This window comes from Podarcis pityusensis (assembly GCF_964106645.2).
Source record: "Podarcis pityusensis genome assembly, chromosome: 8".
Taxonomy (NCBI): Eukaryota; Metazoa; Chordata; class Lepidosauria; order Squamata; family Lacertidae; genus Podarcis; species Podarcis pityusensis.
In genome coordinates, this window is record NC_138033.1 from 84660836 (window position 1) to 84682932 (window position 22097).

Here is a 22097-nt window from a genome sequence, read left to right on the forward strand (position 1 = left end):
TCTGTGACTCAGAAGCAGCTTCAGCACTGCTGGTTCCTGATAATAATAATAATTAATTAAATTTGTATTCTGCCGTATACCTGCAAGCTGCTGGCACACCCTTGGGGTTTTTACAAGTGCCATGCTCAACTACACAACAGCCACTGAATGAAGTCTGCATCCTTAAAGCTTTCTATTAGGAACACATCTCCTTGTGCTTGGTTCTAACTTACTAGTGAAAAGAATCTTTTTATGACTTGGCTGGAAGTCTGTTTAAAACAAAAGATTAGGTTATTTGCCAACCACTTTTAGCTGGGATGAATGCCAGCCTGGAGCTACTTACGTTGCTGCAGATCTCACTAATCTTTCTGGACCTTGGAATTGCTGATATGGAAACTTTATTTAAGCATAAAGTCTGAGATTTTTTCAATCCTCTTTTTCGGAAACATCTGGCAGGTGGATCAAATGAAGATTTTGGTAAGTACTGCTTCCAGCTTCGCCACGGTAGTGATAACAAATGTTTTCTTTTGGTGCCATTGGCTAATGGGATTCCACTGCAAGAATGGACATAGTCAATCACCTTATGAAGGTTTGCAATCTGAAACAAGTTGCTGGGCAAGAGAGATGGGTATCTTTGTGCATATGGTAGCCATGGAAGACAAGCTGGTCTTGAAGATGCTGATGGACACATATGTTTTGAGAGGTCCCAACCCCACCTGGAGATGCCAGCAGAGATTGAGCCTGGGAGCTTCTGCCATTCTGCCCTTCCCCTATCGTACTGCATTGCATTTTGTTCAAGATGCCATTTAACCTGCAATAATTATCTAACGAGCAAATCTGATCTCTCCTTCAGGCTGTCCTCGTATTTCTTGTCTCCCTGACTTGTTCTTCAGCCAGTGATGTAAGTCACCATTTCTCAACGTTGGGATGGGGAAAAGAGGCTGACCCCATTTAAGGAGGTTACTTATTGTTTTATGGGCATCTCCACGGGGCAGCCTTTCCCAGATGCCTGATAGGGCAGATTAGGTTCTGAAGTCCAGGACGGGGGAGAAACTCACTCAGTCAGGTTCACATTTTAGTATGAACCCACCTGATTTGAATTTCTCAAAACAATGTGAACAGAAACACAGCTAGCCTTCAGAATTCACATTTCTCTGAATTTTGTGATGCAGTTGTTGTTGGTTGTTGTTTTTTGTAGACAAAAATGCATCTGTTAAGAAAAACTGTGCATAAAAACGAATGTATTAGTGAAAATAGCATGTGGAAATGCATGATATTAAGGGGAATTACTTAAAAAACACGTGCATATCCGGCAAAGTCACAAGGAAAAATGTGCCACCCTGGTTTTCTTTGGCATGGATGATGGCAGAAGGGGTGGGGGAGGGTGTCCCCCCAAACAAGGAGCTTGCCCCCCACTTGTCCATTGCATTGCTGCACTATGTCATTGCTGGATGACATTGCTGGATATTTCATTGACATATACTGTTATTTTTCTTTCAGAGGTCAGAACACAGTTTGTCTACCTGGAGATATACTTTGCCTTTTCTGTGCTCCTGCTTTTTTCTGTGGAGGAAAAGCGGGAGATACATTCAATAAATAATACTAAAAAATAAATCTTCATGATGACTTGATGTCCAGCTTTGATACCGTCTACTTGAAAAATTGTTGACACCCCCTCCATCCCCAGCCATGGCAGAGTTTCATAGCCCCCCCCCCCGCATGCCTACCCCCTGCCTCGTTCATTACAGCCCTTTTTTAAACTCCCTAGGTTATTGCTGTAAAGCACCAAGGAAATACCGACACCAGCACCCACCAGGCGGTGAAGGTCAACCAGCAAGATCAAACAGCCAATATCCACAACTATAATGGTTGGAACGGATGGGATGCCGTCTGGGATTACCAAAAGGTAACCCCGCCCCCAAAAGCAGATAGTAATTCAGACCCACTAATTCTGGACAGATCCATGGAGATTTGAATCTTTGGATTTATAATTAAAATCTGCTTTTTCTTGCATTTGATAGGGCCTTTTTGCTGCAAGGCTGTTTCGGAAGAGGGTCTGTGTTGTAGCAGCAATGGATTTCGAGCTATTCCCAAGCCTGGAGACACTCCGCAGTTTCAAAGGGCAGAAGGTATTGTAGTGGAAATTTTATGCTTTGATTGGTAGCCTACATGAGTAGAGATGTAAACACTGCAAGAGTGTTTGAGAGGATATTAGGAGAAACTGCTTCCTCACACTGCCTTATGAATGTGTCCAGATGATGCAATCTTGATTTCCTACACCCAATTGCGCTTGTGCAGACTGCTGAATCAGTTCACCTTGGACTGAAAGAATGAGCATCTTACTATAAATTACCAAAAAACTAAAGTTATGATGTTTGGCAAATCTAAGAAAACTTACAATTGGTTGCTCGAAGGAAATACACTGGAGCAAGTAGTCTCATTTAAGTATCTCAGTTTGGTCTTTCAGTGGGCAGGCTAATGGTCTGCACAGCTTCAATCAAGCACCTTATTTAGCTGGTAGAACTTTAAATGGACTACTACGATTCCAGCCTACGAAAGGGGCAACTTGTTGCAGCGCACTTTAGAACTTTATAAGACCAAGGTGTTGCCAGAGATGTTCTATGGAGCATCACCGTGGGCCATGACCAATTTTGATTTACTGGAGAGACTCCTGCCAGTCCCTTTGTTGTTGTTTAGTCGTTTAGTCGTGTCCGACTCTTCGTGACCCCATAGACCAGAGCATACCAGGCACTCCTGTCTTCCACTGCCTCCCGCAGTTTGGTCAAACTCATGCTGGTAGCTTCGAGAACACTGTCCAACCATCTCGTCCTCTGTCGTCCCCTTCTCCTTGTGCCCTCCATCTTTCCCAACATCAGGGTCTTTTCCAGGGAGTCTTCTCTTCTCATGAGGTGGTCAAAGTATTGGAGCCTCAGCTTCAGGATCTGTCCTTCCAGTGAGCACTCAGGGCTGATTTCCTTCAGAATGGAGAGGTTTGATCTTCTTGCAATCCATGGGACTCTCAAGAGTCTCCTCCAGCACCAGAATTCAAAAGCATCAATTCTTCGGCGATCAGCCTTCTTTACAGTCCAGCTCTGACTTCCATACATCACTACTGGGAAAACCATAGCTTTAACTATACGGACCTTTGTCGGCAAGGTGATGCCTCTGCTTTTAAAGATGCTGTCTAGGTTTGTCATTGCTTTTCTCCCAAGGAGCAGGCGTCTTTTAATTTTGTGGCTGCTGTCACCATCTGCAGTGATCATGGAGCCCAAGAAAGTAAAATCTCTCAGTGCTTCCATTTCTTCCCCTTCTATTTGCCAGGGACCACTGGCCATGATCTTTGTTTTTTTGATGTTGAGCTTCAGACTATATTTTGCGCTCTCCTCTTTCACCCTCCCTACCTCTACCAAAATAGCACTGCTCCCTGCAGAACTGGGTGTAATGCCCATTCAAGCCAAAGCCCTTAGACTAGCTCTGCTTTTTTGGTTTAATCCCCCCCCCCCCCCAAGCATGTATCAAAATCCCTCATGACAATTTTGGAAGACATGACCCCAAACTCATGGAAATGTGAAATGGAATCTGCTGCCATGAGGTTGGGACCTTCTGCCTCCTTTCTTGTGACTCAGGGTTTTGAGAGAGCTAAAGAATTAATACTCCATCCCCCCCCCCCCATTTCATATTTTTGAAAGAGCTAAAGAATTAATACTTCAAAGGCTTAGAGACACCAAGATGCATTCACAAACTACTGAGCTCAACATCTGTCAATCTAAGTGTATGGTTTTTTTATTCCATTGTATGCATCCCTGCCAAGATCAATTTGCCAAATGTTAAAATGGGGATAGCCTTTACACAGGCAAGACTAAACCTCCTTCCATTAGCAGATTCGACGGACTGACATAAAGGAGTTCCTAAGGAGGACAGATTTTGTGGCTGCAACTCTGAGTCAATAGGAGACATAACTCATGTACTCCTAGAATGCCCTTTTTTATAATGACCTTAGAAACAATTACTTCCACCCATTGTTAAGATCACAGAAGGGAGGGACGTCTCTTGCAAAGACCTGTTTTTTGATGTCTGATGTAGAGAGGTTAACAATGGTACCTCGGGTTAAGTACTTAATTCGTTCCAGAGGTCCGTTCTTAACCTGAAACTGTTCTTAACCTGAAGCACCACTTTAGCTAATGGGGCCTCCTGCTGCTGCTGCGCCACCGGAGCACAATTTCTGTTCTCATCCTGAAGCAAAGTTCTTAACCCGAGGTACTATTTCTGGGTTAGCAGAGTCTGTAACCTGAAGCGTATGTAACCCGAGGTACCACTGTATATCCTTTAGAACATCCAAATTCCTTACCAAGGCTTTACAGATTTGTGTAATGAAACATTGAAACTTAAAGGGGGAATGAGAAATTATTTATCCTGTAGACATCAGGAAGTAGAAATGTAAACCACTATTATTAGCAGCATTCTTATTATTTTTATGTGTGTAATGGCTGCTCACTAAACACAATAAATTGAACTGAACTGAACTTATCAATGTGCCAAGAATGTGCAGGAGAATCTCAGCTTTGAGCTGGCCTGATAGACAGTAGCCTGCCCTGTACTTTGTGCTGAACCAGGCACCCAGCTCTGATAATGCAGACTTGATTTACCTCTGCAGAAGCTCATGAAATTTATAGGCCTGGGGACTCCACTTTTGTGGGTTCCCCAAACGGCCGCTATTGTTCTGACCAAATGAAGTTGTCCTAAACATCACAATGGTGTGTGGAATGAAGAAAGACAGATGCCAGCAGGAAAATCTGCGGATCACTCCCATTAGCTTTAAATCTGTTGCTGAAATGAGAAACTCAACACCAGGCATGGATTACGTTGTCTGGCACGGCCGCCTCTTGTGATTCTCTCCGGGTGCTGCCATAAGCAGAACAGGCCTACAGATGAGCCACAGGAAAAGATAACAAAGGAATTTGTGGAGGAAATTGGGCATAGAAGATGGATCAGGAAGGGAGCTGTTCAACAGTGGAATGGACTCCCTCGGAAGGTGGTGGCCTCTCCTTCACTGGAGGATTTTCAACAGAGGTTGGATGGCCATCTGTCAGGGATACTTGAGCTGTGATTCCTGCTTTGCAGGAGGTTGAGCTAAAAGATCCTTCTTCAACAATTCTATGATAATTTTGGACAGGGCCGTCTTAAGCGTATCCGGCGCCACGGTGCAAAGATCCCTCTGGCGCCCCCCCCACCCCTTTCCCAGAGTGCCAACCTTTTTTAGGGAGGACAGCGCTGCCGGCGACAGGCCCAGCTTTGCGGGGCTGGAGGAGGCGGGCAGCGGCTGGAGGGCAGCTCCTCCAGCGGGGAAGAGGCGCAGGCTGGACGTGGCAGCTCCTGGTTCAGCTGGCCGCTTCGTGCCACGGTGGCCATGGCAGGTGGAGGCTACTGGCGCGGCGCGGCATGGGGGAGGTGGGCGAGGGTGGTGAGCTGATGCTGGGAGGTGCCACATCCAGCTTCTGCCTCTTCCCTGGCACCCTCCAGAACGTGGCGCCCTGGAGCCCTGCACCACTAGCCTCTATGGGTAAGACACCCCTGATTTTGGAATGCAATCTTTTTTCTACTTAATTGATGAAGAATGGTTTTTAAAAAGTGAGGGAGATTTTCAGCCCTGCACTAGAGCATCTCCATACAAGATGGGTGACACCTGGCTTGAGAGCAGTACATGTGAAAAGGATCTAGGAGTCTTGGTTGACCACAAACTTGACATGAGCCAACAGTGTGACGCGGCAGCTAAAAAAGCCAGTGCAATTCTGGGCTGCATCAATAGGAGTATAGCATCTAGATCAAGGGAAGTAATAGTGCCACTGTATTCTGCTCTGGTCAGACCTCACCTGGAGTACTGTGTCCAGTTCTGGGCACCACAGTTCAAGAAGGACACTGACAAACTGGAACGTGTCCAGAGGAGGGCAACCAAAATGGTCAAAGGCCTGGAAACGATGCCTTATGAGGAACGGCTAAGGGAGCTGGGCATGTTTAGCCTGGAGAAGAGGAGGCTAAGGGGTGATATGATAGCCATGTTCAAATATATAAAAGGATGTCACATAGAGGAGGGAGAAAGGTTGTTTTCTGCTGCTCCAGAGAAGCGGACACGGAGCAATGGATCCAAACTACAAGAAAGAAGATTCCACCTAAACATTAGGAAGAACTTCCTGACAGTAAGAGCTGTTCGACAGTGGAATTTGCTGCCAAGGAGTGTGGTGGAGTCTCCTTCTTTGGAGGTCTTTAAGCAGAGGCTTGACAACCATATGTCAGGAGTGCTCTGATGGTGTTTCCTGCTTGGCAGGGGGTTGGACTCGATGGCCCTTGTGGTCTCTTCCAACTCTATGATTCTATGATCTCTAAGCATGATCTCTGATCATGATAAATTTCCACTAGTAATTCCAATTTTTTCATCCCTCCCTGGCACAGCTGTCTAAGAGCACCCTTCCGGCGAGTGACTTAACATTCTTGGTTGGCAAGACCCGTGTCCAGAACACTGTTCAGTTTGGAAGTCCCATTGAGCAGCTCTGCAGTGGGATTCCTGTGTACTACGCCTCCAAGGAGCAAGGTGGGGCAGGTTTCTCTTGCTCTCTAGCTGCAGAAATGGCTGTGTGGGGTTAAACTCAGTGGGCAGATAATCTTGGCCAACCTGGTGCCCTCCAGATGTTTTGGACTACAATTCCCATCACACATACCCAGCCAGCATGGCTGTATGATGCTGGGACTGGAAGGAGACGTTGTCCAAAACATCTGGAAGGGGACCAGGTTAAGGAAGTCAGTAAGAGATCATGACCACAGACAGGTTGACACACAGAGGAGAGGAGGTGGCCTTCCTATCCTTTCTAAATGGTGTCCCCACTAGGGAGCAGGACATCAAACCCCACTTGACAGTTGTGCAGGCTGGTCAAACTGCTCTTGGAAGGATAGGCCTCATCCTGGCTGCTGAGCCAAAGGGAGAAGTGAGCTCAGATTAAGGTTCCTTTAAGCCGATGAGTTTTTTGCTTAGATGTCCTGCTCCTACCATTTTCTGTACAGCACAGGGAATACCTCTGCTGATCTGAACCCATTTCAGGCCTCTAGGTCAGTGGATTCCAAAGAGGGCAGTAGTGCCCCCCATATATCGGGGAGCCCTCTAAGAGGCAAGGGGGTGGCAGGGGGGCACTGGAGGGGCAAAAGCTGGTGTCACAGGATCAAGTTCATTAGTTTTGTTGAATTCATTAAACAAAATAGTTTAAACCGGATTTTGGATAAATGTGCAGTTAATTCCTACTGTTTGGAATTTTATTGTGTAACTGTCTTCCTTAGTGGGTTGTGCAAACCCCTATTCGGAATACAGTCGTACCTTGGATCCTGAACACCTTGTGAGTCAAACGTTTTGGCTCCCGAATGCCACAAACCTGGAAGTGAGTGTTCCGGTTTGCGAATGTTCTTTGGAACCCAAACGTCTGATGTGACTTCCATAGCTTCTGATTGGCTGCAGGAGCTTCCTGCAGCCAATCAGAAGCCGCACCTTGGATTCTGAACATTTTGGAAGTCAAACAGACTTCCGGAACGGATTCCATTCGACTTCCGAGGTACCACTGTAATGGGTAAGGGAGGGGTCACTGGAACTTGGGTGGGGGTGGGTGGTCCAAAAAAGTTTGGGAACTACTGACCTAGATATTTCCACCTGAAGGAACCTTGGGATTTGGGGCTGTGCAGAAGGGTAAAATACTACCGTAAGAAATTAATCACCAGCAAACACACACACACACACACACTGCCAAGACTTTTGTAGGGAACAGTTGCATGATAGCCAAACTCATTCCAAGCCAGTTTAAGCTTCTTGTGTAGACGTGATTCAAGCTGACTTTGCAGAGTGTGTAGAACATGGGTCAGCAAACTAAGCGCTGCAGGCCAGATCAGGCCCAATTGCCCTCTGGATCCGGTCCGTGGACGGTCCTAGAATCGCTACTTGGATCGGTGTGATCATTTGGGCTGCGCCATATTTTTTTTGCATTTTTTTCGGGCGCCATTCCCCCAGCCCTCACACACACCTCCTCCCTCCTTCTTGCTTCTCCCCACCCTGCGGAGGAAGGGAGCTGGGCTTTGATTGGTGCCAGCTAATCCGAAGCCTCGCCGCCTGCATGCTGAGGCACAGTCCAGACTCGCCACCAACTCACTGGCCTCTCCATCCATGGCCACGGTGTGGGCATCGTGACGGTGCATCGTGGGGCATTGGCTGGAGCTTGGCACGCCTGCTGACCCCATTCCCAGGGAAGCTGGCCCGGAAAGGAGAGGCGACGCCACCGCCACCGGCTCCCAACCGCAGGCAGAGTGGTGGAGGAGGTAGGAAAGCAGGGGGAGGGGAGGGGCTGGGGGGAGAGAGGAGCCCCCCTCCGCTGTGTGTGTGCGCACATGTGCAGTCTGGCCCGCCACAAGGTCTGAGGGGCGGTGAACCGGCCCCCTCCTTAAAAAGTTTGCTGACCCCTGGCGTAGAAGCTGCTTAGGGGTGCAGGACCTGCAGTTATTTTCCAGGCCCCCAATTTGGAAAGGCCAGCCATGTCTTGGAGATGCCAGCACTGTGTCTGATGCTTCTTTGCTAATAATTGTGTTGTGTTTCCCCCCTTCACAGGAGCCAACCTCCCCTTGCAGAGTCGAGGGTGTGCGAATGTCGGGATCCTACGTGGCTTATTCAACATCTATCTCTGCGGCAACATTCCAAGTTGCTAAAATGCTGGCCAAAAGTCCACAGAGCGATTCTTTGCCTTCTTTGTTCTCCTCACAACAACCTTCTCGCTGTCCATGTTTTCCTCTCCAGCCACTGCTCAGTTTTCCAAGTCCAATCCAGCTACCAGCACTTGAAGAATAATAAAAAATGTTTACAACATGAATGGGTCTTGATTTCAATTTCTTGAAATTTGAAGGAAGATTTAATAATGCGACATGAAGCACTGCACTCAGTTGTGTCTCATTTTTAAAAATTCCGACATGCAACCACAGAGGCTTCAATCTAGGTGAGAAGACTGGTCTCTGTGTTTGGGGGGGGGCAGGTAAGAGGGGCTTTCTATAAAGCATTAGCCTCCATTGCTTCCTCACAACTTAATTTGTCGCAAAGAGACAAAAGTAGCACCTCAAGTTTCAACAGCTGGATTTCTGTTCACTTTGCCCACTTCCCAAATTGGTACTCAGTGGCTTCCCTACCCAGAAGAGGTGCAGAGGCCTTTCTGCAGTCATAGCGTGTCTCTAATCAGCTACACTTTGGAACTCCCTGCCTATTGATATCTGGCAGGCGCCTTCACTGTGCTCTTTTCAGCTGAAAACATTTTTGCTTAGATAATAATAATAATAATAATAATAATAATAATAATTTATTATTTATTATTTATACCCTGCCCATCTGGCTGAGTTTCCCCAGCCACTCTGGGCGGCTTCCAATCAAGTGTTAAAAACAATACAGCATTAAATATTAAAAACTTCCCTAAACAGGGATTGCCTTCAAATGTCTTTTAAAGAGAAGATAGCTGCTTATTTCCTTCACATCTGAAGGGAGGGCGTTCCACACGGCGGGCGCCACTACCGAGAAGGCCCTCTGCCTGGTTCCCTGTAACTTGACTTCTCGCAGTGAGAGAACCGCCAGAAGGCCCTCAGCGCTGGACCTCAGTGTCCGGGCAGAACGATGGGGGTGGAGACGTTCCTTCAGGTATACTGAACTGAGGCTGTTTAGGGCTTTAAAGGTCAGCACCAACACTTTGAATTGTGCTCGGAAACGTACTAGGAAATGTAGACAAAACAATGTCTTTTTAGTTTATTGCTGGTTTTTTTTTTTTTTTAATGTTGTAGTTACTTATTTAATTGCTATATTATTTTGTAAACCATTAGATGTATTTCATTAACCATCAAGAGGTATACAAATGTTATGGAATTACCGTATTTTTCTCTCTATAAGGTGCACCAGACCACAAGACGAACCTAGTTTTTGGAGGAGGAAAACAAGAAAAAAAATATTCTGAATCTCAGAAGCCAGAACAGCAAGAGGGATCGCTGTGCAGTGAAAGCAGCAATCCCTCTTGCTGTTCTGGCTTCTGGGATAGCTGTGCAGCCTGCATTCGCTCCATAAGACGCACACACATTTCCCCTTACTTTTTAGGAGGGGGAAAAGTGAGTCTTATAGAGCAAAAAATACGGTAATAAATATACTTAATCGGAAAGAGTTGTGGTTGCCGAGTAAATGAGCGAAAAGGTAGGCTGTATTTCAGGACTAGCTAAAACCTGGCCCGTGGGCCACATCAGGGCACCCACCAGAGCAAAATATTGATGACCCCACCGAGTGGAGGGGTATTAAATAAATGAATAAGCTAAAGACAGCACCTGGTCTTCGGCCTAGCTCAGCACTAGGATGGGGTTCAAAAGTGCCACAACCCCAGTCCTCAGATTGGTTATTTGATGAGTGAGAAAGCAGCTGAGCTGTATGCAAGAGAGTGGAGCAGGTGTATCTACCACTGGGAAGACACCCCTCAGGCTCAAAAATGTTGGTGCGCACACCCCCCTGGCTGTAAATGCTCAGAGACATGCTTAGTTCTTTATCAGTTATTCACATCTTTCTTAGCTAAGACAGACTCTGAAGATGGGTTCTATCTAGGGCAGTGTTTAATTATCCATATTCTATGAAACATAGAATCATAGAATCATAGAGTTGGAAGAGACCACAAGGGCCATCGGGTCCAACCCCCTGCCAAGCAGGAAACACCATCAGAGCACTCCTGACATATGGTTGTCAAGCCTCTGCTTAAAGACCTCCAAAGAAGGAGACTCCACCACACTCCTTGGCAGCAAATTCCACTGTCAAACAGCTCTTACTGTCAGGAAGTTCTTCCTAATGTTTAGGTGGAATCTTCTTTCTTGTAGTTTGGATCCATTGCTCCGTGTCCGCTTCTCTGGAGCAGCAGAAAACAACCTTTCTCCCTCCTCTATGTGACATCCTTTTATATATTTGAACATGGCTATCATATCACCCCTTAACCTCCTCTTCTCCAGGCTAAACATGCCCAGCTCCCTTAGCCGTTCCTCATAAGGCATCGTTTCCAGGCCTTTGACCATTTTGGTTGCCCTCCTCTGGACACGTTCCAGTTTGTCAGTGTCCTTCTTGAACTGTGGTGCCCAGAACTGGACACAGTGGTGGTTCCTGTGGTTCCCAAACGCTTCGGAGCCACTGCCTCCTTGGCCCCATAGACACACCCCCAGGGCTGGATGTAGGTCTGATGAGGCCCTCAGCTACTGAAGGTAATGGGGCCCTTTATATGTCCAGCTGTCCTTTATCAACAACAAATTGTCGCTGTTTTTTTGTGTTGAATATATGCCACATGGTCGTTTATGGACCTAATAGGTATCTAAAGCCATTTGCACATAACAAAATATGTTTTTTTATCTTATATTTTGGAAATGTACATCCAGTTTTCTATCCAGGGGGTTCAAATGCATTTTCTTAAATGATCGTTGATGGCTTTTGTCGCTGCATATGCCACACAGGAGCTAAACAGCGAAAGGACCTTATTTTGTAATTGCTGGGGATAAGGCTTTGGTTTAGGAACGGACTTCCGGAACGGATTAAGTTTGAGAACCAAGGTACCACTGTAGTGACTTTGAAAATAAGAAGCCAAGAGCGGGGAGGGTTGGGAAGTTGCTTTTCTTTATTAACAGGTCTTGGGTTGGGCTGTAGCTTTCAAGGGAAGCAGAAGAAAGCCCAAGAAGCTGAGGAAAGTGAGATAATTCACGGGGAGGAGCAAAGCTTGGAAGAGCATGGAATACTGGGAGGCAGCTCAGGAGGTCTACAGGTTGAGGTTTCCGCAGATGGAGATGCCCAGAATGCCAAGGATGCCAGCCTTGGCACAGCCGCCGGCATGGAATCCACCTAGGTGGGAGGAGACAAGAAAAACAAATTACACACAAACATAAAAAATAAATTTGAGACCTGAAAACTGCGATCCTATACCCACTTACTGGGTGGAGAGCAAGTCCCTGTGAACTCAGTGAAGCTTCATAGACTTGGATAAGATTGCACTAGTAGGCAGTTAGTGAGATAGTCCTCTTGTGGGATGTAATCCACTGAGAGCAGTCAAGTACAACATTCCTTGTAATGCTAGAGAAGACATGCAGGGGAATGTCTGGTCCAGCCAGTCAAAACTTCCTGTTCCTCCTGGGCTGGAACATCCTTCCTTTGCATGTGATAGAAGGTGGCCGTGACCTTACCTGTCCAGGTAACAAAAGGACGAGTCACGCACCACTCTCTCTCTCTTCCCTCTTCGTTGGACCAGCTTTTATCTAGGAATGCTCTGCTAGCTTCTCAGCTAGCAGAAGCACTGGGATTATTCCCCCATATGGGGTAGATCCCCATGGACATATTTGTAACTAAGTCTGCCTTCAGGGATCCAACTGTGAACTGATGTAAGTAAACTTCTTTTATCGACTTTGAATAAGATTGTTGTGTCTTTATTCTTTTAAGAGGGATTCAAGGGAACTTACCAGGAATATGCAATTCAATCTGAGTCAGACTGAATTGTATAATAGTGAGAGGCTTGCACAAGCCTGCAACCAGCTATCTGCTGTGCATGAGAGGGGGAATGTAAACTCTGCTAAGCAAAGAAACTTGCTAACGCAAGTTAAAGGTAAAGGGACCCCTGACCATTAAGCCCAGTTGTGGACGACTCTGGGGTTGCGGCGCTTATCTTGCTTTAATGGCCAAAGGAGCCGGCGTTTGTTCGCAGACAGTTTTTCTGGGTCATGTGGACAGCATGACTAAGCCGCTTCTGGCGAAGCCAGAGCAGCGCACGGAAACACCATTTACCTTCCCGCTGGAGTGGTACCTATTTATCTACTTGTACTTTGACGTGCTTTCGAACTGCTAGGTTGGCAGGAGCAGGGACTGAACAATGGGAACTCACCCCATTGCGGGGATTCAAACTGCTGACCTTCTGATCAGCAAGTCCTAGGCGCCACCCACGTCCCTAACACAAGTTAGGAAGGATATTAATAAACAATATATCCTCTCCTGCCACCCCGAACATTCCTACACCTCTTCAGTAACCAATCCAGAAAACCTACCACTCCAGTTTGCGGAGCTCTTTTGGTCTAATTTGATCTGCATTTCCACTGCACTTCCAACATTTAACGACTCTGGAAGTTCCATTTCCAAACTGAAGCAGCTGCTTGGCTGGACTGTGAATACTCACTCTCAACTTTTTCAACTTTGTAAACGGGCACGTTCTTGCAGAGCTTCTCGATGGAGCTGCCAAAAACAAGCCACTCCTTGATTTCTCCGAAGAAAGAGTCACTGGGTTCATATTTCACCCACACGTTTCTGGGGGACATCATCTTGTTCATCATCTAAAAAGGGAACGTGTTTATGAAGTAACTCATTTCCAGAGGGAATGGGAACCATTTACAACATATATGAAGAGGCAACATAAAGAATTGGACTCACTGGCAGGGTTTGAATAAACAAACACAATTGTATATATAAAAAAGTAAGACTATATGTATTGGGAAAACTTTGGGAAACAACACGCAGGGTGAGTAATATGGAAATAAAACAAAGTGGGAGTATGAGGGAAGTCCAGGGGAGGAGGGGGGGAAATATGGAAAATTGTTAGAGAAATATTGTTAGAGGATATATCCATGGAAAAAACAATACAACATATTTTTAAAAAAACCAAAGTGCATAAACTGAATAGGCATGTACAGTGTATGATATATACACTGAGATGTCTGTAATGAACTCTGCAGTTACCTGCTTCTCATATGCCAGCCGCCCAACTTCTTCCAGCTCTGGAATGTAGCCTTTTTCCATCTTCATGACAAAGCAGGCCCGTCGAGAAAAGAGCCGGGTGGCGATGTATCCCTGTCATTCACAAAAGGAGAATAAGAATTGAGATTAAGGTACTGGGCCATCCGGGCCCCTCTTTGCTCCCACCCCAAGGTAGGAATCGACATTGGCTTTCAGTCTGAACTAGAGGCCCATGGTAAACAACAAAGACTCCTTCTGAGGCCACTGGCCAGTTTTATTAAAGGTGTCCGAATACATTTGGATGTCCTGCAACTGATTATTCAACCTCATTTTGTAGCATTTTTACTTTTAGTGGCAATAAAGACTTGCCGAAATGCATTAATAATTTCAAAGGTAATGACAGGTGACTAATGATACATTTGTCTGAAGCCACATTTTGTATGAACCCGATTTTTTAAAAAGAAAATAAACAACCATCTTCTCCGTTACAAACTGCGTGAGAACAAATTCAGGAAAATGCCTGCATTGGTGAACAAAGGGGCCTAACTCTGTCACTTGTAAAAGTGGATTTTGAGTCACTAACCTAACTCCTCCTATTGTGTCAAAATTGGATAGACTCAACGAGTTCTTCATTCTTGCCAGAAAACCAATCTGTATGTTGAATGTCAAGCTGACTTATTTTACGGAGCAAAGAAAGCCATTCATGAAAAGCACGGATGAATTTGACTGCTCTGGAAACAAATTCCTCAGAAAGTGACTGACAGGTGCTAGCCATTGCTATCACCCTTTACAATGTCTGTGATCACCCCAAAATAAGTTTATTTTAAATGGATGATACTGGATGGATGGATGGATGGATGGATGGATGGAATGCAGCTGATTAAAAAAAAGTTTCTGCCTAAAATTTTGGTTATTCCTGGTGTGATTTCTTTCTTTCCTGTGTTGTTAAGCCCACTTTTCTTCCATAAATGAACCCAAGGCAGAATTCCTGTTTTTCCAAGGTAGTCTCCCAACCAGGTGCTGACCAGTCCCAGACCTCCATAGCTGCAACAAGGTAGATGGTGGCTCCACCTGCCTTCAGATCCACCCTCTGTCACCTGAGTCTCTTTTGCAGAGGACCCCAGAAGATTGTAGTGAGACACAAACAGGTAGACTTACATGCTTGTAGTCAAAAATGGTATCTGAAGAGCAGAGTCCTCCATAGACGTGGATGTTGGCCACTTGATTCTCATTATCTATGGACACGGTCTGCTGGACATAATCACCATTGTAGCTTGGGATTCTGTAGACCTGAGAGTAAAAATAGCCCCCCAAATTGTTGTTATTATTTTTTACATATTCCTTGTTGTGAAGTATGACATAAGTAAGGGTGCTTTAAGTATATATATGTATTTTTAAAAGTGTAATTCACTTAAACTTTCTTTTAAAAAATCAAAGTGACTAATGAGATAATCATTTAAAAGAACCCCATTATTAGGCAGTATGCCAAAGTACACAGCAGCAGGAAAAAACCCCATCAAATGCATGAAAAACTGGAGCAAAAATGAAAAACACAAATAATAAGCAAAGTGGGGGGCAATGATCTCTTTTGCAGCATCGGGAAGCAACCAACAGATCCTTGAAAGGGTCAGGTTTTAATCTGACTTCTAACAGCACCCAGTGTTGGGGGGCAGAGGGTCCCCACTGCAGAGGCATGCCACAGTGTTGGCACTACCATTACTGTGGAGGTAGGCACTTGCCCATGTGACAGGAGCTTCGATGCTGAACCTCAAGGGAGCTGATTCCCAGTTTAAAGGTAAAGGGACCCCTGAACATTAAGTCCAGTCGCGAACGACTCTGGGGTTGTGGCACTCATCTCACTTTACTGGCCGAGGGAGCTGGCGTTTGTCTGCAGACAATTTTTCTGGGTCATGTGGCCAGCATGACTAAGCTGCTTCTGGAGAACCAGAGCAGCGCATGTAAACGCCGTTTACCGTCCCGCTGGAGTGGTACCTATTTATCTACTTGCACTTTGATGTACTTTTGAACTGCTAGGTGGGCAGCAGCAGGGACCGAGCAACGGGAGCTCACCCTATTGCGGGGATTCGAACTGCCGACCTTCCGATCAGCAAGCCCTAGGCTCAGTGGTTTAGACCACAGCGCCACCCACATCCAGTTTATACCAGTTTAGGGGTATAAATAAACAATATCTTCAACTGGGCTCTGAAGCTAACAGATCATCAATGCAAAATGAACAATACCAGAGTAATATGTTCTAACTGCCATTCTCTGCTAACAAACTGAGAGCCTCCAAACTGTGTGCCTGTGTTTTCAGAGGGGCAGGATACAACCCTGTCCAAAATAAGGTGCAATTCTTAGATCTGCAAATCCACCAGTACTTCTATCTTATCTGTTTACGTTTTGCTTCATTTCTGCCAGTCCCACTTTTCACAGTATTTTAGGGGTTCTGCTCACTTTTGCATGCTGGTGTTGTGTAGGGCATACATGCAGTGGGATAAATAAAACGACAGCCCCAGTATAGTAAATACCACCACAATGGTTACGTCATTTGAAGTGTTGCCATGGTGAAAAAGAGATGATTCTGTTTACCTGGAAAGTGGCAAAAGCTGGGCTCCAGAAGACCCCCAGAACAGCGATTAATACAGCCTGTTGAAATAAAAGTGGGAGGGGGAAGATATTGTCCATCAAGATAAAATAGGACAGCAAACTCACAGTTGGAAGTGGCTCCATTTAAAGCAGTAGTTCCCAAAGTTTTAGGGGTCACTGCCCCCTTGGTTCCATAACCTCATTCCCAAGGCCCCCTACCCTACCCTGAGGAAGGTAATAACACAATAGAATTCAAAACAGACACAATTAATGGCACATTTGTTCAGAAGTCAATTAAAATTATTTAGTTAATTCAACAAAATGGATGAACTAGACCCAGTGATAACCAACTTTTCAAAGTCTAAGAGTCACTAACATCTCCAGGAATCCTCTGCCAGCCCCTTGCCTCTTTACACCCCCCTAGGTAACCCCCCCCCCCCCAGACACTACCACCCACTTTGGGAAGCAATGGTTTGATTTTGGGCTAATGGCAGTGAAGTCAATGTGGGTGGGTAGCTTTGAATCTTCTGCTACCTTAGAATCATAGAATCATAGAGTTGGAAGAGACCACAAGGGGCATCGAGTCCAACCCCCTGCCAAGCAGGAAACATCATCAGAGCACTCTGACATATGGTTGTCAAACCTCTGCTTAAAGACCTCCAAAGAAGGAGACTCCACCACACTCCTTGGCAGCAAATTCCACTGTCGAACAGCTCTTACTGTCAGGAAGTTCTTCCTAATGTTTAGGTGGAATCTTCTTTCTTGTAGTTTGGATCCATTGCTCCGTGTCCGCTTCTCTGGAGCAGCAGAAAACAACCTTTCTCCCTCCTCTATGTGACATCCTTTTATATATTTGAACATGGCTATCATATCACCCCTTAACCTCCTCTTCTCCAGGCTAAACATGCCCAGCTCCCTTAGCCGTTCCTCATAAGGCATCGTTTCCAGGCCTTTGACCATTTTGGTTGCCCTCCTCTGGACACGTTCCAGTTTGTCAGTGTCCTTCTTGAACTGTGGTGCCCAGAACTGGACACAGTACTCCAGGTGAGGTCTGACCAGAGCAGAATACAGTGGCACTATTACTTCCCTTGATCTAGATACTATACTCCTATTGATGCATCCCAGAATTGCATTGGCTTTTTTAGCTGCCGCGACACACTGTTGGCTCATGTCAAGTTTGTGGTCAACCAAGACTCCTAGATCCTTTTCACATGAAGCTCCTGGCACCACAAGTGAATGCACAACAATTCCATACATGGTCAGCTTCCCTGTGGCATTCAGGGATTGTCAATGCCCTGGGAGAGCAATATTACCAGTGCCCCATGCTGGTATTAGAAGAGGAATGGGATTTCCCCAAGGAATGCAGAGGAGAACAAGAAGCTCTATTCTTCCCAACTCCCACAAAGAGGCTGCATTTTGTTCCCACCAGTCCAATGGGGGGGGGTCACTGAATGACCCCTGCAGGGCCTTCAGAGAATCTACCCAAGACATGCCTCACTTTTTGGCTTTTTATTTAAAATATTTGTGAACTGCCTCTCATCAAAATATTACCCAGGCAGTGTACAATCAAGGAATTCAATGCAAAACAGGAATGCTACATCCAATCAAAGCAGTCTAGTAAAGGCAACACGTCATGATTTCAGTAGCTAGGAATCATTCAGCTGGCATCAGAGGCTGGAGTAAGCCTGAGTTCTCAACAGCCAGTGGCAGCTCAGCAAAGGAAGGTGCCTGTTGCCCCTCAGTGGGTGGAAGTCCATTCCCCAGTCAGGGGGCCACCACGCAGAATGCCCTGCTCCAATTTGCCATACTATGAACCTCCACAGGCCTTGGAATAACACACCAAATTGAAGGTTGCCTGTGGAAGAGCTCCCCCCCCCCCCGCCCCAGTCTCAGGATCCTCTCTTATCCTTCTCTGGATCTCAGATCTCCTGTGCCCTGCAAGAGACATGTCATATTTTCAGTTTAAACATCCATGACGTTCAAAGTTTTGATTGTGTTGTGGGTTTGAGGGGGTCAGTGCCCCGAGTCCCTTCCAAACATGGGGGCCTGTATACAGTGAGGGTTAGGGTCCAATAGGGAATTCTGTTGCTGAGCTAGACAGGCAAGCTTTTGAGGAAGCCGGCGACCTCAGCTGGCCACTTAAGTGTCCTCATCAGCATCCCAAAAGAATGAGCCAGGTTGCAAGAACTACAACAAGTGATGGTGGGCCTCTAGGCTGAAGAGTGGGCCTGTCCTTCACCTGCTCACCTAGCTGCTAGGTAGGAGTACAGTAGCCAGAGAGTGTGTGACAGAAGTGAGTTGGAAGCAGCCTGGAGACACAGAGACCTGCTTGCTCTGTGCTGAATCCAAAGCTGTGACTCATGGAGAAGCAAGATCTGTTGGGGTGCTGATGCTATGAGTCCCTCCATCCTATGCTCACGCTGTACAGATGTGTAAATAAAACCAAATATGCTAAAGACATCACAGTCTCTGCTGACCTTCTTTCCAAGGAATCTGAACCCAGGTGTGGTGTGTAACAATATAATCCTACTTTGCTGTCAGAAAATCGTTCTGTAGTTACAGAAATGAGTTCATTCAAAACCAAAGCAAGTTCTTTCAGAATTCACGAAATGCAAAGTAAAATGTGAAGAAATGTGAAGTAAAGGTCCCTGTCTCCTTCCAAGAGATGCTAGCTTGCGGTGAATCCCCACCTGCTATGAATTTCCACCCTTACAAAGACAATTCACAACCTCACCTAAATATATTAATTTTTGCTAAAAGGATTCTGCCAGCTATACTCACGAGTCCGCTCATTTTTCTCTCAGATAAGGGGAAGAAGCTGAGAAGCAAATGGAATAAGATTCCCGAGACTTCGAACTTTTATATCTTGCCTGTAGGTGTGGGGAACATTACACAGAAATAGGCCCCGTACACTTCGGGACTCCATATCTATCGGACCCGCCATGGTAAACGGCTTTATCTGCATTTTGGGCTGAGCCGATAACCATGCCCGATAGCCCAGAGTACATTAGTCAGCTGCGAAAAAATTCCAATTTGGTCATTTTGCAAATATCAGTTAACCCTTTCCAGTATGTCTGCGGCTGCCTGCCTCTAGTCTGCCCATCTGCTCTACGATATCAGGTTCTTAAATAAAGGCGTGTGTGTCTGAGGTTCTGTGAGGGAGGGGATGCTTCTGAAACTTCCCTCACCTAAATTTTAACCAGGATTTTGGAGTTCCACATTATTAAGCTATGTTTCCGCAGCAGAACCCAATATGCATGGAAAACCCTCTGTTCTGAAATTTGCTCAGACCAACTAGTTTGTCACGGACTCCATAACTTGCTTGCCGGTTTCCCATTGGAACTTCAGACTGACCACTGTGAGAACCGGATGTTGGACCAAATAGCCATTGGCCTGATCCAGGATGGCTCTTTTATGTTTTAATTAGTGCTTATCCCTGCACCTCTAGAGTGCATTACATAGGAACAGAGTCAGACTATTGGGTCTAGCTTTGAATTGTCTAAACTGGCCAGCAGAGCTCTTCAGGATTTCAGATAGCCTTCTCACACAGCCCTGCCTGGAGATTTCACTGGGGAAATCTAGGACTTCCTTTAATCTGTTCTGGATCTTCCAAAATTCTGCATCGTTGGAGGTTGGTGGGTTCTAGAATCAAGAGAAAGGGAGGAAAAATGTTCTCTACCCACTTCCTCCTCATGCTTGCCTTTTTCTTCGTCTAAACTTTACACATGTTGAGATCTCCTCGCAGGGGTGGTGTGTCCTTTTTCACTGCTTCAGATGAAACAGGAAGCGCTGCCTTGCTGGACCACTGCTGCCACTGCTGCCACTGCTGCCGCCACCTACCTGCTCCTGCCACCACTGCATGCCCTGCCGCATCCACCGTTGGCAGAGAAGCAGTGCTGCCATCGGCACCAATTTCAGGCAAGATCATACCGATTTTGGGTGAGGTTTTGCCCCAAATCACACAAGATCTTGCTTGCTCTGCAAGATCTCATTCAAATCGAATCAAGTACCTTTATCAGCATCACGATATTATTTTCAAAAAATATTTTTATTAAACAATTTCAACATAACAAATTATCAAACCATATACAGTGGTACCTCTGGTTGCGAATGGGATCCGTTCCAGAGGCCCGTTTGCAACATGAACAGAACGCAATCACAGGTTGTGATCTGCCTCTTCTGCGCATGCGCATGACATCATTTTGCATGTCTGCGCATGCGCGAGTGGCGAAACCCAGAAGTAACCCTTTCCGGTACTTCCAGATCGCCACAGGACGCAACCTGAAAAAAACGTATCATGAAGCAAACGTAACATGAGGTATGACTGTAATCCCATACATTATTTTCCCCCTTTTTTCCCACCCACCCCCTCCACCACCCTCCCCACCACCAGGGACTTCCCTCAGCTCCTTTCTCTGATTTCTCTGCACATATTGTTCTCTGCATGTTATAAAATTATACATATCTTTACGTTATCTATCTATCTTGTTATCAATTTTTGTATGTTTATTCAAAACCTGCCAAGGAATCCATTTCATTTTGTTGTCTTTTTAGATAATTTGTAAAAAGTTCCCATTCTTCCTTAAGTCACAGTTGTCGTTCTCCCGCAGTTTGTATCTCAATTTAGCCAGCTCCGCATAGCTCATCAATTTTTCTTGCCACTGTTCTTTCGTTGGGATTTCCTCATTCTTCCATCCTTGTGCTATCAAGACTCTTGCCGTATTGGCATCACGATATTAAACATTTCAAGTTACTGCAGTAATTTAAAAGGGCAAGGGTCAAGCTGTCGAGGGTAGTAAGGTCACGCTGTGATCGTGCACAGTTAGGTATTCTGCTTCGCCCTGTCTATTCCCCAAAAGGATGGTTCGTTCCTGGTTAAATTGTGGCTAAAAAGGAAGCTACTAAGGCCATGATATCTTTGTCCCGATCTGATGGGGAGAAACCTCATTTGACGACTTCTCAGATTTGTAGGTCGGAGGTCCAACATTGTGATGGCCTGGGACTCGGGCTCGGACTCGGAACCAGAGAAGTCTCAGTCCACACCGGATCATTTGCCTCAGGCAGCATCTGAACCTAGTCTGGGGCCTGATCCTGAAGAGCCCCAGTCTGCCCAGGTTCCCCTGCAACAAGCACCAGCTGGGCCGAGTCAGGGGCCTTAGCCTGCCCTGGCTCCAGATGTGGGGATTACCTTGTTGCCTTCAGATGGGCCATCACTTACAGTGTTAAGTTGTGGGTGAACATATCAGACGACACAGTGATTCTTCAAACAGCTCTTGTTTATTCACAGGCCAGAACAGAACTGAACTGAAGGGTTCAGTCAGCTTGCTTATATAGAGCTCCAGTACAACGTTACTGTAACAACTTTCTAAAACTATCCAATCACTGAACGTCACTTTCGATCCTTCATTTGCATAGCTATCTACAGTATCCCCCTGCTGGCCCAGGGTGAGAACTTCAGTACATAACATACAGCTGCTCATCTACCAGTTGGGTCAGGAGAGGCTGAGGCGGCCCCTGGATCTAGTAACCCACCAACGTCTCCCGAGCTGCAGAGACTAAACTCTGAGAGAAGGAGAGACCTAAGTACTCGCAGGAGGAGTGCTCGCCTTCAGGTGAAACAGGGAGGTGAATCACCGGGGGATCAGGACCGGCCGTTACCCCGACAAAGATAAAAGGCTGTCGGACCCTGCCCCAGGTTGCAGGAGCAACATTGCTGTTTGCTAGAACCTGTCTGAGACCCTGTGCCTGACCT

General features: G+C 46.1%; 2 protein-coding genes across 3 annotated transcripts; one reads left to right on the forward strand and one right to left on the reverse strand.

Moving 5' to 3' along the window:
• Positions 1–398: 398 nt before the first annotated feature.
• LOC308482348 (gastrokine-1-like) lies at positions 399–8870 on the forward strand. 2 transcript variants are annotated; one of them, XM_081015375.1, is made up of 6 exons: positions 399–456; positions 833–880; positions 1748–1885; positions 2001–2108; positions 6427–6565; positions 8612–8870. In XM_081015375.1, exons 1-6 carry the CDS (start codon positions 445–447, stop codon positions 8707–8709), a joined length of 543 nt encoding a protein of 180 aa, XP_080871501.1. In that variant the 5' UTR covers positions 399–444; the 3' UTR covers positions 8710–8870. The 2 variants fall into 2 exon arrangements, with proteins under 2 accessions (XP_080871501.1, XP_080871500.1); XM_081015374.1 differs by lacking the exon at positions 399–456 and adding an exon at positions 527–568.
• Positions 8871–11648: 2778 nt separating this feature from the next.
• Positions 11649–19269, reverse strand: GKN2 (gastrokine 2). The gene is made up of 6 exons (XM_081017624.1): positions 19127–19269; positions 16349–16405; positions 14918–15049; positions 13763–13873; positions 13206–13359; positions 11649–11887 (listed from the first exon to the last, which is right to left on the reverse strand). The coding sequence occupies exons 1-6, from the start codon at positions 19136–19138 to the stop codon at positions 11805–11807; spliced, it is 549 nt and encodes a 182-aa protein (XP_080873750.1). The 5' UTR covers positions 19139–19269; the 3' UTR covers positions 11649–11804.
• Between the last annotated feature and the right edge of the window lie 2828 nt (positions 19270–22097).

Excerpts from the sequence above, each read along its gene's own strand:
- GKN2 (XM_081017624.1), bottom strand. Across the intron at positions 15,050-16,348 it reads CAGCTTTTGCCACTTTCCAG|GTCTACAGAATCCCAAGCTA; the intron begins GTAAACAGAATC and ends TTTTACTCTCAG. Across the intron at positions 13,874-14,917 it reads CCATTTTTGACTACAAGCAT|GGATACATCGCCACCCGGCT; the intron begins GTAAGTCTACCT and ends TGTGAATGACAG.
- LOC308482348 (XM_081015374.1), top strand. The coding sequence starts at position 542 with ATGGACATAGTCAATCACCTTATGAAG. Across the intron at positions 881-1,747 it reads CTTGTTCTTCAGCCAGTGAT|GTTATTGCTGTAAAGCACCA; the intron begins GTAAGTCACCAT and ends TAAACTCCCTAG. Across the intron at positions 6,566-8,611 it reads CTACGCCTCCAAGGAGCAAG|GAGCCAACCTCCCCTTGCAG; the intron begins GTGGGGCAGGTT and ends CCCCCTTCACAG.